A 15,634-nucleotide genomic window follows, 5' to 3' on the forward strand; every position below is an offset into this window, starting at 1 on the left:
CTTACCCATAAAAGAAAATTAAATTGGTTTAAAGCAATTACAATCCCAGTTTTAAGGATACTTAAATCAGACAGAAAAAAAACCTGGTTAAAAGCTGGCGTTAAAAAGCGATGAACTTGAAGTACAATCTGAGCACAGAGCAGAGAAGCTGATGCTGACAGGAACAAGATCTGCATAGAACGGGGATATACAATAGGCTGGGGAACAGGGCACAGGAAGCGGTCACAGGATACAGAACAGGATAAGGCACTGTAATAGTCTAATCAAAGCAGACAATTCAGGAACTCTACGGAAAGGTGATTGTGTATGGAAACACAAAACATGTGTATTCTCCACCAGCGCTCAAATGGAATAGAAATTGCACATCCCTGGTTAGGGGGGAACACCTCCTCTTCTCCGCCTCAATCTTAGGCCCTTGTTCTGGCTCACTCTCAGAGGCAAATTCCTTCTCAAATAGACAAAACCATGTGCACTGCAGGTGGGGTAGATGTTACTTGTGCAGATATAATTAGATTTGGGTGGGGTTTTTCTTCAAAGTGAGATCTATATTGCAGTGTAGAAATAAAGCAGTCAGTATTTTCACTGCACAGAAACAAAATAACTCATCCAAATCTAAATATCTATGCACATGTTACACCTGCCCCCCTGCAGTGCACATGGTTTTGTCCATTTAAGAAGGAATTTGCCTCTGAGAGTGAGCCAGAATAAGAACCTTAATCTGAAAGGTCAGAGTAAGGCTAGTCTGGTGGTCCCAGTTAGTCAGAGGTACACAGTTTTGGAGGGTGAAGTACCATCCATCCCTAGTAGGAGATAGATGTCTCTTCTTCTCGGTTACTTCCACTGCTAAATAGAAGCTGTGGTCGTGGGTCGGTTCTCCTGAATATGGCAGCTCACATCAATGACCACGTATAACATAAATGGAAGAGAGTGGACCATATACACTGTAACATTGTTTAATTCAAACAGACAGCGTAAAAGATATAGAAGGCAATTAAAAAAGTAGTTAAAAAAGTGTCAACAATGGGGGAGAAATTACTGGAATCGGTGGAGAACTTGATGAACAAAAGTTCTCAAAAGCGATTGAAATTACAATTATTGTCACTGTATAAGGGCTTTCTGGTCCCGGCAAATGGCTCTCACAAAAGGGTCCAAAGGCCGCCAGACATTGTTCCTTGGGTGCATTAACACGTAATCTTTATTTGAATTATTTTCTTCAGTGATCACGCTGTGGTCTAGTGCAGTGTTTTTCACCCACTGTGCCGTGGCACACTAGTGTGCCTTGAGCTGTTCTCAAATGTGCCCCCAGATCTAGAGATGCCCAAACCAGTTTACAGCCACCACCAGTTCAACTGTTATTTACTGGTCTCTTCTTTTCCTGTGGGGGCCAATATGTTTTCCATGTGGGGATCTCATGGTGTGCCTTGGCAATTTTAAAATCTTATTCAGTGTGCCGCAAGGTAAAAAGGTTGAAAATCAATGGTCTAGTAAGACACACTTACAGGAAAGATTCCTGGGAAGCCGATGCACCTACAAGGCCACCTGTCATCCAGTGACTTTTTTTTAATGTGGCCCTGCCCAGAGTAGTGGTCCTGTCCCCCTCCTGTCTTCCGCACAAACATCCTTTGATGGGTGGGGATATTTGTGATATTCGGGGGATTATGGTAATAAGGAGTTGTTTGTCTACTTGAGGGAGGATTTGGGGTTTGTGTTCAGTCTTAGGGAGGCAGATGTAGGGTATTGTTTGAAATGTGGAGGTTTGTGGTTTGTCACAGCAGCATAAAGGTCTGGGGGGCCACTAGACTGCCTAGCATACTGAAACCAATGGCTTCCACACAGGTGTAGATTTGTATTAATCCCACTTATGTTGGTGTTGGTTACGTCTACATTTGATTGAGCCGCCCAAGTTAGGCCACTTCAAGAAATTGTTCCAGGATCACTTTTAGTTCCCAATCCTCCCCTGCACACATGGCTAAACACAGGTTCTGGCTATGAGAGCTGGTCTGCCTGCCAGAGCAGAACAGTGGTAGCTGAACCTGAGGAAAACCTAAATAATGCCATCTGAGATTGGTGTTATTATAACATTGCTCTCTCAATGATTTTTTTTAACAATTTTATTTTATATTTTCCCATTAAAAGAATAGGAAATGGGATCTGAATACTATTATAAATGGGAATTTAATGGCTTGGGGGAGAATTTTCTGAACTGTCCTCTAAATGTCCATTAGTACTGTACATTGGTGTGATACTAAAATAATGTGGAAAGGATATGATAAATCATAAATATGCCTTTTGGAATTGGCATGGGAAGGGTCCTTTCTTGACTACAAATGTAACTAAATAAATGTATAGCCAGTATTTACCTAGCATGCACAAATCTAAATAGACAGATAAAACTAAATAAATAAATATATTTACATCCCTTGCATTGCAACATAGTTTGTCCAGGTGCAAAGTTGCTCTTTCTTGGCTTTGCTCCCAACTGTGAATCAGCGCAATGTGTGTAAATGAGTGTTACTTATGACTGACATTGCCCATAAATCCAATACAGTAAACGTGAGTCAATTACTAGATAGTTTTATATCTGCTCTCTGGAAACTCCATGTAAGATGTAACACTTCTACTGTATTTTATGATGTTTATATTTATCTGTCTTAAATCTATTAGTACATTACCATATACTCATTTATATACTTGCAACAATCAGAACCGTACAGTATCTGCCTGCTCTATTACTATCATTCATGTGATAACCCCCAAACTCCTCAAAACTGGATACTCCTCGTCCTTGCACTATTGTAGCGGCCTCATGGTTTGGCTTTGGACCTTATTCTGGTCCACATGCAACGCGGCCAAGTAGGCAGCGTTGCATGTGGATGAAACACCACTCGCCGCACGCACGGCCACCCACTCCCACCTCCGCCGAGTTCCCCCGCACAACTGAGAATGGATCTTTAGAATAAACATCAATTTGTAGCCTTGGGTGCGGGGGCCAAATCATTTGATGGTCGGCGACGATCAAATGATTTGGAAGATGCACGCAGATACCTCTCTGGTGTCTTACATTCAGGGCCGGTGCAAGGGGTCGGGGCGCCCCGGTGCCGGGGGGGGGGGGGGGATGTACCTGTCCTGCAGCTGTGTATATAAATCTTGCGGCGGCGGCAGCGGGGGGTCCCTGCAGTCAAGAAATTACGAGCGCTATCCACCTGGCACTGGCCGCACAGCGCACGCTGATTGGCTGAATCTCAGCCAATCAGCGCGCGGCCAGTGTTTCCACAACAGAAGTGCTTCCGCGTAGCCAGGCGGATAGCGCTCGTTATTTCTTGACTGCAGGGACCCCCCGCTGCCGCCGCAAGATTTATATACACAGCCGCAGGACAGGTACCCCCCGCGGCACGGGGGGGGGGGGGGGGGCGAAATGCCGCCCTCCAGTGGCCGGCGCCCTAGGCAAATGCCTAGATTTGCCTAGTGGTGGAGCCGGCCCTGCTTACATTTGCATGCTCCTTGTATGGGAAGCGGGTGGGCAGCTGGCATCTGCTGATGTCAGCTGCCTACCCCCCGCACCCGCGTCACGGGCGCAGTTACATGGGAACGCCCAGCATTTTCATGGGAATGCCCACGAAATGCTGGACGTTGCAGTCGGCGCAGCCCGTGCAGGGGACGGTATACTAGCAGTTTGCGGTGCCCGCTCACACCCATAAATGCTCATGCGCTAATCATGCTCCCCCGTGCAAATGTTCTGGGTAGCGATGCAATCAGAATAAGGCCCTTTGTGGGGCTGAAAAGCAATATTAAAGAATACAAGCAGATGTAAGAGTTTTTTTTATAAAATCAACCTGAATATTTACATCTATAGAATTGTGTGGGGTTTAGAGATTAATAAAAAGTAAGCATCATTATGTGGGTACAAAAATATAGATACAGTTATTTCAATTTATTTTTCTCATTCTTCAGAAGGAACTAGCTACATGGCCAAGCTTGGGATATCCTGGGGTGCTTAGATTTTTTTGGGATCCCCACAAAACCTGTCATTTTCAGGAAAGTTCCTGCAATGTAACTATAACTGATATTCCTCTAACCCTTTCCACCAAAAATAGTGTGCCGAGCGCAACAAGGCACCATGCCCGAAGCATGGCGAGTGCAACGATTCATGTGAGGGGGCGCGGCACACTTAGACAGTGTCCATGTCGAATATGTTGACATTTAGGACAGAAAACGCAAAAAACTCACGTCTAACTTTTGACTGTCGACCTTTCCATTGTCTACATAATGCTTGTGTCGACAATACTATCCACTATGGCAGGGGTCTTCAACCTTTAAGACAGCGTGGGCCACCTAAAAAAATCCAGTGAAGCCCGAGGGCCACTATACTCTACTGCGGTATTTCGGACAGCCTCATAGAATCACAGCTCCCCTATAACGTCAGCACAGTCCTTCATAGATAGTTGGCACAGCCGCCCATACTCAGCACATAACCCCCCCCCCCCCACACACACACACACACACATACCCAAATAGTTATCAGCAGCCAATTTGGATTCCAGTGCAAACAGTAAAATTTGTGCCCCCCCATATATAATTTGATATTGAATAAATTGCACGCGCCGTAGGCGCGCTCCCAAAAAAGGGGTGTGGCCTAATTATAACGAGTGTGAACTAGCAGGAAAACAATTACCTGACACCTCTTTTGCAACCTGCATGACCAGACATTGGTTACCGCAGGAATGGTCGTTGTCCTCCCCCGCTTAAGTTGACTGAAGGCTGCACAGTGACATATAAACATGAAGGCCCACACAGTGACCTAGTACGCCTCACAGATCGAACCCAAACAATGAAAGGCTACTTAAATCAATATACACTGTTTATCCATAATACACATTACACATTATGCCGCACACCGTGATGCCCAATACACATTAATCCACACAAAAATTATGCCCATTGCACATTATGCCCCACATTGATGCCCATTATGCCACAGACCATAATGCCAGCAGTACTCCTGCTTATACATATGATGCCCCAGCAGTGCCCCTCACACACAATGCCCCAGCAGTGCCCCTCACACACAATGCCCCAGCAGTGCCCCTCACAATGCCCTAGCAGTGCCCCTCACACACAATGCCCCAGAAGTGCCCCTCACACACAATGCCCCAGCAGTGCCCCTCACACACAATGCCCCAGCAGTGCCCCTCACACACAATGCCCCCAGTAATGCCCCACACACAATGCCCCCAGTAATGCCTGCAGCATTGCCAGGTCCCCTGCTCCCGCCAGCTGTACCTCCTCATCCTGCAGCTTTGCCGGGTCACCTGCTTCCACCATCCATGCCTCCTCCTGCAGTTTCGCCGGGTCCCCTCCGCCAGCTGTGCCTCCTCCTCCTCCTGCAGTTCCAGCACCGGGTCCCCTGCTCCCGCCAGCTGCGTCTCCTCCTCCCGCAGCTTCGCCGGGTCCCAACTCCCCAGCTCGTGACCAGACGTGCCTCCTCCTCCCTCAGCTGCGCTGGATCCACTCCTCTGCCCTGCCTGCAGCCAATTGAAATTGGGTAGGCGGCACCCGGGGGGACTCCATTACGCTGCCTCCCTCGGCAGCATTTTCTTTTACTTAAAAAAAAAAAATCCTGTGTGGGCAGGGGGCCACTGAGATCAGCTCCGCGGGCCACTCGTGGCCCGCGGGCCATGGGTTGAAGACCCCTGCACTATGGCATGGAGAGAGAATAGAATAGTGTGCCGAGCATAGTAAAGCACCATGTCCGAAGCACCATGCGAACGGACACGGCACACTTAGACAGTGTCCATGTCGAATATGTCAACATTTGGGCCAAAACTTATGTCGACCTTTTGACTGTCGACCTTTCCATTGTCAACCTAATGCTTTTGTCGACCTTCCGATCATGTCAACCTTAGCCATTTCGACCTACAGTATTTAAGGTGTCCGCCTAAGGCAGTGATGGCTAACCTTGACACTCCAGCTGTTGTTTAACTACACATCATTTTTAGCCTGGCCAAATAGCAAAACTGTAGCAGTGCATGCTGGGATGTGTAGTTCAAGCAACAGCTGGAGTGTCAAGGTTAGCCATCACTGACCTGTTGACCTTCAGTGGTCGATCCAATGACCTTTACCCAATGTGTTTATATGGTTTTTAATAAATGATTCCATAAATTTGAAGCACATTTATCCCAGAATTAAAAACATTATAAAATTGAGTGCTATAGAGATCACATATTTAATATTACAGTTCAAAGTTGGTTATTTTACATTTGAATATGGAATAAGCATCTGTTGCTTTCCGGACTAATTACATTATAATAAGAAGCTTGCACTCTTTTCACCAGCACATGAAGGATAACTAATTATGTTTCTTAGAACTGTATCAGAAAACATCTGCTACCAGATGATAGTGAGACACAATTGTTGACAGTATTCAGAAAACAGCATTGTGATTGACCTATATAGGAGGATTTGTCAGGTCTGTTTAATACAGGACTTTGCAAACAATAAGAAATGTAGATGAGAAGACTGTCACGGATTTCTTAAATCATTTCATTAGTTTAAAATAACATTTTGTTTGTTTATCAATTATGTCTATTTATTAATTGTATGCAAGGCTGTGGTTTTATTGTCTGCATTTAACAGAGTCATTAAGCTTTGAACTGCAATATACTGACATAACCAACCTGTGAAATATAATAGGACATACACACGGTTCGATGTGGTCTATTTTTCTATTGGATTTTGGTCTAATAAGCAAAATCGAATCTAAATTGAACGGAAATCGAACACATTTGATTTAGATTCGATGCCGATGCGAGGCCCTGCGGTATCAAAATCGAATACAAAAATAGACTGTCCAGGCAAGACTATATAGTACAGATCAGTACTATATAGTCTAAATCAAATGTGTACACAGCACTGTGCGATCTGATCCCGATTCGAGCAAGATCGAATCGGGATTAAATAGAAAGTAAATTGCACCGTGTGTACACTACCTTAAGTAAATCTGATATACAGCTATTTGCGGGTTTTGTAGCTACTGTTGTCTTATTTATCAGTAAACATTTTTCTATATGTAGAAGAAAATGACAATATCCACAATAGATAAATACAATTTTAAATATAATAAAACATATTATAATGTAAGCACTTAAAATAAAGACCTGTTTGGCAATATTTTGCCCACTTAGGCCATATTCAAAATCCTGTGTCACTTTACTCAGGGGCACAGAAAGGGTATTGGGGTTGGGATTGGGACAAAGGGCCAGATATTGAAATAAGAGGTGGCCACAACCTCACATGCCTAGCTTGTCACTTCACCCATAATGTATCAGGCCCTGAAATTTGTCCTAGTGGCTCTGATCTCATTGAAGAGGAGTACTGGCAATCCTTCGAGAAATATAAAATGGAGTAGCAGGTAAATTTCATAAAATGGAAGATGGGAGTTCTATTGAAGACAGCACATTGCCCATAGCAACCAATCTGATTTTATCTATTATCTTCTGGAAGGTGCTAAATAAATTACCTCCCGACAATCCCGCTTCCTGTGGGAACGTCCCGGGGATGTTCCCGCGTCCCGCCCGGGGCCAGCAGTGTCCCGCGGTGTGGGGAGGCTGTTGAGTCTATTTCCACAGCCAAAGGGCTGGGGGCATGGCTAGAGGCTCACAGAGCCTCTGGGCCATGCCCCCACAGCGTCATAATGGGGGCATGGCCTCAAGGATAGTCGCGATCAGGGCTATTTTTCAGCAGGCTCCAGCAGGAACTGAGGCCCTTATTCTAGTTCACTCTTTCTGACAAAATCCTTCTTAGATGGACAAAACCATGTGCACTGCAGGAGGGGGGGGGGGGGGCAGGTGTTACTTGTGCAGAGAGAATTAGATTTGGGTGGGGTTTTACTTCAAAGTGAGATCTATATTGCAGTGTAAAAATAAAGCAGTCAGTATTTACCCTGCACAGAAACACAATCACTCACCCAAATCTAATTCTCTCTGCACATTTTAAATCTGCCCCCCTGCAATTCACATGGTTTTGTCCATCTAAGAAGGATTTTGTCAGAAAGAGTGAACTAGAATAAGGGCCTCAGTTCCTGCTGGAGCCTGCTGAAAAATAGCACTGGTCACGATTATAGGCCATACCCCACATTTCCTGCAAGCCACGCCCCCTAATGTCCCTCTTCGCTGAGCCTGGAAGTTGGGAGGTATATTGCTAGCAAATTGATGGCCGCGGGCTCTCATTAATTGTTGCCTTCATTAGACAGAATAAGACTGCATAGGCCAGCTTGTCTGGCTGCAGGCAGCATGAACTCACCGGGCTATGGGCAGGAATCCTTAGCTTGCACATCTGGATCAGGGCTCGGGGGTTCGGCTTGCTTGATTGACAGGCGGTCCGATTTGCATGTTGATAGTGATAGGTTGTCTTGAGGTTAGAGGTGGGGATTGATGAGGTGATTATCCTGCTTCCAGAAAATTCTGCCTCTTGCTTCAGGAATCGTTGCCCTCCCTCCCGCCCCAAGTGTTAGTTATATTTTATTTTAAAGGTTGCTTAGAAAGTTTTCTGTGTAGTCGTTTTTGGCTTATTTAGTATGGCGGAAAGAACGGTAGTTTAAATTAGAGCGGTATTTACATTTAGCTGGTGGTTGATGTCGAGATGTGGGCATCACCGATCCAGGTGGGCACACATCTGGACCTTAACGATCATTTACTTCGGATAGGCTAAATTGTTGCGGACATTTTGTAGGTTAGGGCACGTGGCCCAATTTTTTCTGGCTCGGGCAGAGTGGTGAGCTCTGCCTTAGTGATATGCGAGGTCAGGGGCAGAGGCAGAAGGTCAACCCCCTGGCCTTAAGGGCAAGTGGCCCTTTGGGAAAAGTCCGCATATAAAGTCTGCTGTTGCCATGGACGCTGGCAGGAGGCCGGTCCTGGGCAGAAAAGGGCAGGAGGCCCTTGGATCCGGAGTTTGTTATTTTTATTACTTTGTTATTTTTTACTAGCGATGTGATTTATTTGCATAACGTTCTTTGCCCGCCACCTTAGTTAGAGCAGGGACGTAAATTTCAGCTAGATTCAAATAGGCCGCCCCTGCTCAAAATAAATAAGCCGTCCCCTTTAAGCCCATTTCAGTTGTACGCGTCTTTATTTCTTAGATAAGTGGTGCGAGTGTGGATGAATGCCTATGTCTGTGTGGAGTTCATTATTTTTCTACAATAGTTTCATGAGAGAGCATAACAGTACTTACAAGGTGTAAATACTTATTAAGTTATTACTAAATTTGCAGGGGTGACTTGGGTTGGTGGACCAGGAACAATTCATATTTTTCTGGGCAATGTAATAGGCAAAACCAGTGCTGGTGGCTGCCAATCATAACACATGTGGACAAACAAAAGCAAATCAAGTCCCTCATAACATAACTGATATTAACAATAGCAAACACAATGTACTTCATTTAATATTATTTATGAATTTCCCCATTAGAAGCATTTAACCAAGGGGTGCCTTAAAAATATTGTGGTGCTCTAGGCCGAGTGCCATTCTTCACAAAAGTTTGGGAATTGCTGCCATATTACACTGTTGGTACCAGTTCCTGACAGTCAGTGAAACTGTCTGCGGGCTTCAAGAGTATTACTCACCGCACTGACTCATCACAGTGGTTATGTCTGTTTGCAAGAAGCACTTCCACAATCTGCATGTGCTCTGTGCAAGTGCAGGGTTAAAAAAGTGTTATCATTTATAGAATTTACTGTGCTACATACTATACTACTGGTCTGTGTATCTATATTACAGTGTTGTAATATATGGGTTCTGTAGATATTTATAGCGCATAGTGGTACATTATCACAGCTATCTGCATACTGTATCTAAAGAGTGTACTACAGTGCTACAATGACTCGTACAGCTAAAGGATTAACAATACTTCATTGTATAGGGGTCCTTCCATGTTCCTGAATAACAGGAGGAGGAACTTGCTGTATTGTGTTTCAATTTTATTCATTTTCATGAAGTGACAAATACAATTTTCACAGCTCAAAAAGATTAAGGAATCCATCAATGTAAATGAGCCTTTTCATGTTTCCGAATCCTTGCTTGTTAGTCTCAGCCCTCTTTGTACTCATGCAGAAACGCTGGCAGAGGCAGATTAACCATTTCTTGTCCCGGAGCTCAGCTACAAGTTAAACTGAAGATGCTTTGTAATTTGTGTATCAGAAAATTGGCTTAAAATTGCTCAGCCAGTGGCGTAACTATAGAGGGTATGCAGCTGCTAAGGGGGCCCTTTTTAATTTTTGTCAGGTAAAGGTTGCGTGCCCCGCTCCCCTCCCCCTTACTGAAAGACAGCAGCGCATAGGAGATCAGTCTCTGCAGGAGCCCGCTGAGACCAGCCGCTGGGGGATCCGGGGCTAAGGGACCAGCAGCCACTGCGGGAGCCGAGGCACTGAAGACCAGCTATTGCTGGAGCCAGCGCCAAGGCAGAGGAGACCATCCACTGTGGGAGCTGCCTCTGGGGGAGCCGGGGATGAAGGACCAGCCACTGGGGGAGCCAACGCAGAGGAGACCCCTGGCTGCTGTGAGAAATGGGGCTGCTGAAGGACCAGCCGCTGCAGGTGCCGGCGCTGGGCACAGAGGAGACCAGCAGCTGGGAGATGCGGATTTGAGAGACCAGCCACTGCCAGAGATGAGGAGACCAGCTACTGCGGACCTGACATTGACTACGCAGGTGAGAAGGAGATGGAGCCCAGGAGTGGGGGTGGACTGACAAAGTCAATGCTTTTCTAACCCATGCTCTCTCTCCCCCTTCCCTTGCCTTACTTCCCCATTCGCATTCCTCCCTTCACCCCCTCTCCCCCCACCCCCTCTTCCCCCCCACCCCTCTCTATCCACCTGCCTCTCTCACTCCCTCTCTCTGTGTCAATCATCTCTCTCTCCTCTCTTGCCCCACCCCTCTTTTGCTCTCACACCATCTCCACTGCTGTGGAAGCCGGCGCCAGGGCACAGGAGACCTGACTGCTAGTACTGGGGGGGATAACAAATACTGGTTTCACATTGCAAACCTGTTTCCAACCGTTTTTGTAAACATGTCTTAAAACGGGTCAAAAGCCAGTTAAACCCCTTTCATATTGCATGTTGTAAACGGTGTATTGCAGTTTACCACAAAAACAAGAAAATGGGAAAGGTCACTTATCAGGCGCTTGAAATCCTATGTTCTGCGCTGTTGTCTCCAAGCCATTCAGCACATACAAATAGATAAATGAAGCTGGATATTGAAGTATGTCAATCACTAGTGCATATAATTTAATAACATCCATAAAAACATATATAGACACAACAATGATTACAAATTTCATCCAGAATAATCAGCACTGAGAGTAAAGTGCATGTGCATCCAAAACAAGGCAAAGGTTGAAGGATTACCGGATCTTGTGGGAACTGAGTTCTCACCAGTTCCACATGCACTTAGATACAGTCCCCCCAGGGCATATCAGCTGGGCGCTTGTAGTGTAGTGATCCTGGTCCTGCAGTCTCCTCGCCTGCCTCATACACAGTCCACCAACGCGTTTCTTCCTCCGTAGAGGACTTTTTCAAGGTGTCCTGCATCACTGTATATGAGCCCTTTAAATAGCAAGTCTCTTCCCGCGTTTTGGCCGGACTCTAATTAATCCATAAGAACTACATGTCCCATAGTCCTTTTCCAAACCCGCGGAACTTCCTGTTCGCCGCTGCCGGCTTGCAGGGTATCTATAGCAACCCTGGCGTTCTGACGCAGCAGAGCGCCGGGTGCATCATCACGTCACTTCCGGTCCGGCAAACATTAGGATCCCTTCTGTAGTGTGTGCTGTTGTTATGCTTTGCGTAGTGCCTTAACGTAACTTCCGGTACGGCATGTAATGACTACAGCTCCTAGGATTCCTTCTGTAATGCCGCGACTTCACTCTCCTCCTATTATCAGATAGTTTCATGGTAACCAGGCAACAGGGGCACCATGTTTTATCCCTCTGTTCCGTATGCTCAAATTTATCTATAGATATAAATAAAACATGGGTTAAACAAAAACCTACAATCCATTAAATTTAGACAACTTATTAAAATATTTTAAAAGACATTATTTAAAAAAAACATTATTTTAAAAAAGGGCACTGTTTTGAAAAGGGCCTTATTTCAAAAACATAATTATATCTCACAAGAACCACTTAATTTCAAAGTCAGAGTTCAGACCTCCGGGCACCAGTGTATTTAGGTCATAGATTGTCTGCATCTCTGCCCGGGCCAACTGTCTGGCTAAACCTTTCTGTCTCCAGTTCTCTTTAACTTGTCTTAACCCACAAAAACTTGTGATATTTTTTGTATTGCAGTTGTGGTGCACTCTAAAATGTTCAGCGAGTGCATGAACCGTTAACCCTTTCCTAATATTCCTAAGGTGCTCACTTATGCGCACCTTCAGTGGTCTAGATGTGCGTCCGATATACCAGAGGTTGCATTTGCAACCTATAGCATAAATAACGTTGCTACTATTACACGTCACAAAATCTTTGATCTTATATACTTTTTGATTGATAGAGATTTCATTTATTTTTGACGCTTCTCCTGGGACCCCCCTACATCCCAGACACAACCCACATCTGAAAAACCCCTTGGATTTTATAGTGGTCATTGCCTTAGTTGGAGGGGCTGCACTTTTCACTAAATTGGTTCTGAGGGTGGGGGCCCTTTTGTAGATACACTTGGGTCGGGATGGTATTAGATTTCCAATTACCGGATCCTTTTGTAGTATCCCCCAATGTTTTTGTAGAGATCTTTCTAGGACCTTATACTGACTACTGAACGTAGTCACAAATGCCCACTCGAATTTAGATGAGGAATTATCATTCTCCTTTATTGTCGGTTCCAAAAGACTATTTCTGTCTATCTCTGTAATTTTGTTCTTTATCATACCAATTTTTTCTTCCTCATATCCCGATGACGTAAACTTATTCTCCATGGCAATTGATTGCACTTTATATGTGTCAACCTCTGTACAGTTTCGTCTTAGACGTCTGAATTGACCTTCTGGGATTGATTTAAGCCAATCGGGATGGTGACAACTGTTGGCCTGAATATAGGCACTTGAATCGGTGGGTTTACTGTAATTTTTTGTTTTTATTTGATTTTCCTCTATGTATACGGAGATGTCCAGAAAATTGATCTCTTTAGTACTAAAATCGAATGTAAATTCGATATTAAGATCATTAGTGTTCAGATAATTAAAAAATATCTTTAAAAGTTCCTCCCCTCCTCTCCATATAAAAATGACATTGTCGATGTAGCGTCTCCATAGCACCAGGTTCGCCCCCTGAGGGCCGTGGTTCCAAATTTTTTCCTCTTCCCACTGGCCCATAAACAAATTAGCGTAACTAGGGGCGAACCTGGTGCCCATCGCGGTGCCCACATTCTGGAGATAAAAGCTGCCATTAAACGAGAAATAGTTATTCTCTAAAATAAAACGCACTCCTTCCAGTAAAAACTCTTGTAAAGGAATATCCGAACTGCTGACATAAAGTGCTTTCTTAAGTGCATCCAACCCTTTCTGGTGGGCAATTATAGTATAAAGTGACTTTACGTCAGCCGTCACCAATATATTGCCGTCTTGCCACTCCACCGTTTTGAGAACATTGAGTCCATCTCTTGTGTCTTTCAGATGTGACTTGTTAAGGGCAACAAGTGGCTGCAGGAAGAAGTCTATATACTCGGAGAGATTGGCCGTTGCTGATCCTATCCCCGCGATTATAGGTCTTCCTGGGGGACAGACCGGGTCTTTGTGGACCTTTGGTAATACATAAAAGACTGGGATGGAGGGTTCTTCATTCAAAAGGAATAAATATTCCTTCTCAGAGATAACATCTTTTTCTTTATAAATAACAAGAAGGGCTTTTATCTTCTCTAGTATTCTCTTGGTGGGGTCAGTTCTTAATTTAGTGTAGGTCTCTCCGTCCATAAGTTGCCTATAAACCTCTCTATCATAATTTTATTTCGTCATGATCACCACTCTCCCCCCTTTATCTGTTGGTTTTATAATTAGATCTTCTTTTTCCTTTAGACCTTTTAGAGCGGCACGCTCTTTAAAAGTCAGATTACATTTGTTGATTTTATGATCCATCTCCTTTATATCGTCTGATACAAGTTTGAGGAATGTCTCTACAAAGTTTCCTCTTGTGTATATAGGGTTGAAAACCGATTTTGGTTTAAAGGGAGTTTTTTCCTCCTCTTTTTCACCCTTGCTTTCTTGATTGATGAAGAACTTTTTCAAGCTTAACACAAACTTGTTCAGGTCAACAAACGTATAAAATTTGTTTAGGGGGAGGGATGGGGCATATTTGAGGGTACTTGTTTCCTAGCACGGCCACAATCGCGGGCATCGGGTGTCATTTTTAGTGGTATACGACGCGACCGACGCGATGCCCCCGATTTTCCCATTGAAATGCATTGAAAAAAGTCAATATCGCGTCGGTCGCGTCGTATGCGGCTAAAAAAGGCTTAAATGGTCCAGACGCGATGCCCCCGATTTCCCCATAGGGAAAAATGTTAAATGCCTCAATTTACTCGCGATGCCCCCGATTTCCCATAGGAATCAATGTTAAATGGCTCAATTGACCCAAATCATCATAGGGAACAATGGTAAATGGGCCAGAAAACCCCAAAAAACACCCCTGAACAGTGAAATGTCCCCCCAAAAGTAGTTGACGCCACCCCACGATCAACGCCATCCTGAAGCGTGGCAAGCGCAGCGAGCCCGCGAGGGGCGGCGGTACGCGTCCTCCGACCTTTTCATACCCCCACTATCCACGTTGGCGTGGAGTTGAGAATAGAATAGTGTGGCGAGCGTAGCGAGCCACCAAGCCTGAAGCGTGGCGAGCGCAGCGTGCCCCGCGAGGGGACGCAGATACCTTCACAGGTAAACGCGTCCCTTCGCGGGCTTCACAGGTATCCGCGTCCGCTCGCCACGCTTCGGGCTCGGTGGCTCGCTACGCTCGCCACACTATTCTATTCTCAACTCCACGCCGACGTGGATAGTGGGGGTATGAAAAGGTCGGAGGACGCGTACCGCTGCGCTCGCCACGCTTCGGGTTCGCGTTGATCGTGGGGTGGCGTCAACTACTTTTGGGGGGACATTTCAGTGTTCAGCTGTGTTTTTTGGGTTTTCTGGCCCATTTCCCATTGTTCCCTATGATGATTTGGGTCAATTGAGCCATTTAATATTGATTCCTATGGGAAATCGGGGGCATCGCGGCTAAATTGAGGTATTTAACATTGTTCCCTATGGGAAAATCGCGGGCGGGCGATTTTTCCTCACGATGCCCACGATCAAGATCTTTGTGGCCGTGCTAGGAAAATTGGTACAGAGTGGTATGACAAACACAATAGCGCTCAGTGTATAGCCAGAGAAAATGAAGGATTTATATCACCATTAATTCCAGAGCTGTTTCAACTGGTTTACAGCGATAACCTGTAATGGTAATAACCTCCCTTTCGCAGGACATGCAACAAGGGGGCAAGACAAAAAGAAGGAATAGTGCAAATTAACCTTTAAAAACACAACGTTTTAATAAAAGTCCACACTTACAAATTGTAGACGTTTAAAACAGCATAAGGTTTCCAACAGTGGCAAAACAGCAGCACAG

General features: G+C 45.1%; 1 protein-coding gene across 1 annotated transcript in view; it reads left to right on the top strand.

The window, feature by feature from the left end:
• Positions 1 to 10,213: 10,213 nt before the first annotated feature.
• Positions 10,214 to 15,634, top strand: part of LOC146007783 (adenosine deaminase-like) — a 62,431-nt gene continuing 57,010 nt past the window's right edge. The window contains exon 1 of the mRNA XM_083146392.1: positions 10,214 to 10,698. Within this exon, the coding sequence (XP_083002518.1) occupies positions 10,498 to 10,698 (201 nt within the window). The 5' untranslated portion in view covers positions 10,214 to 10,497. The remainder of the gene's footprint in view (positions 10,699 to 15,634) is intronic.

The sequence above is a fragment of the Crinia signifera genome, chromosome 6 (genome assembly GCF_055691185.1).
Source record: "Crinia signifera chromosome 6, ASM5569118v1, whole genome shotgun sequence".
Taxonomy (NCBI): Eukaryota; Metazoa; Chordata; class Amphibia; order Anura; family Myobatrachidae; genus Crinia; species Crinia signifera.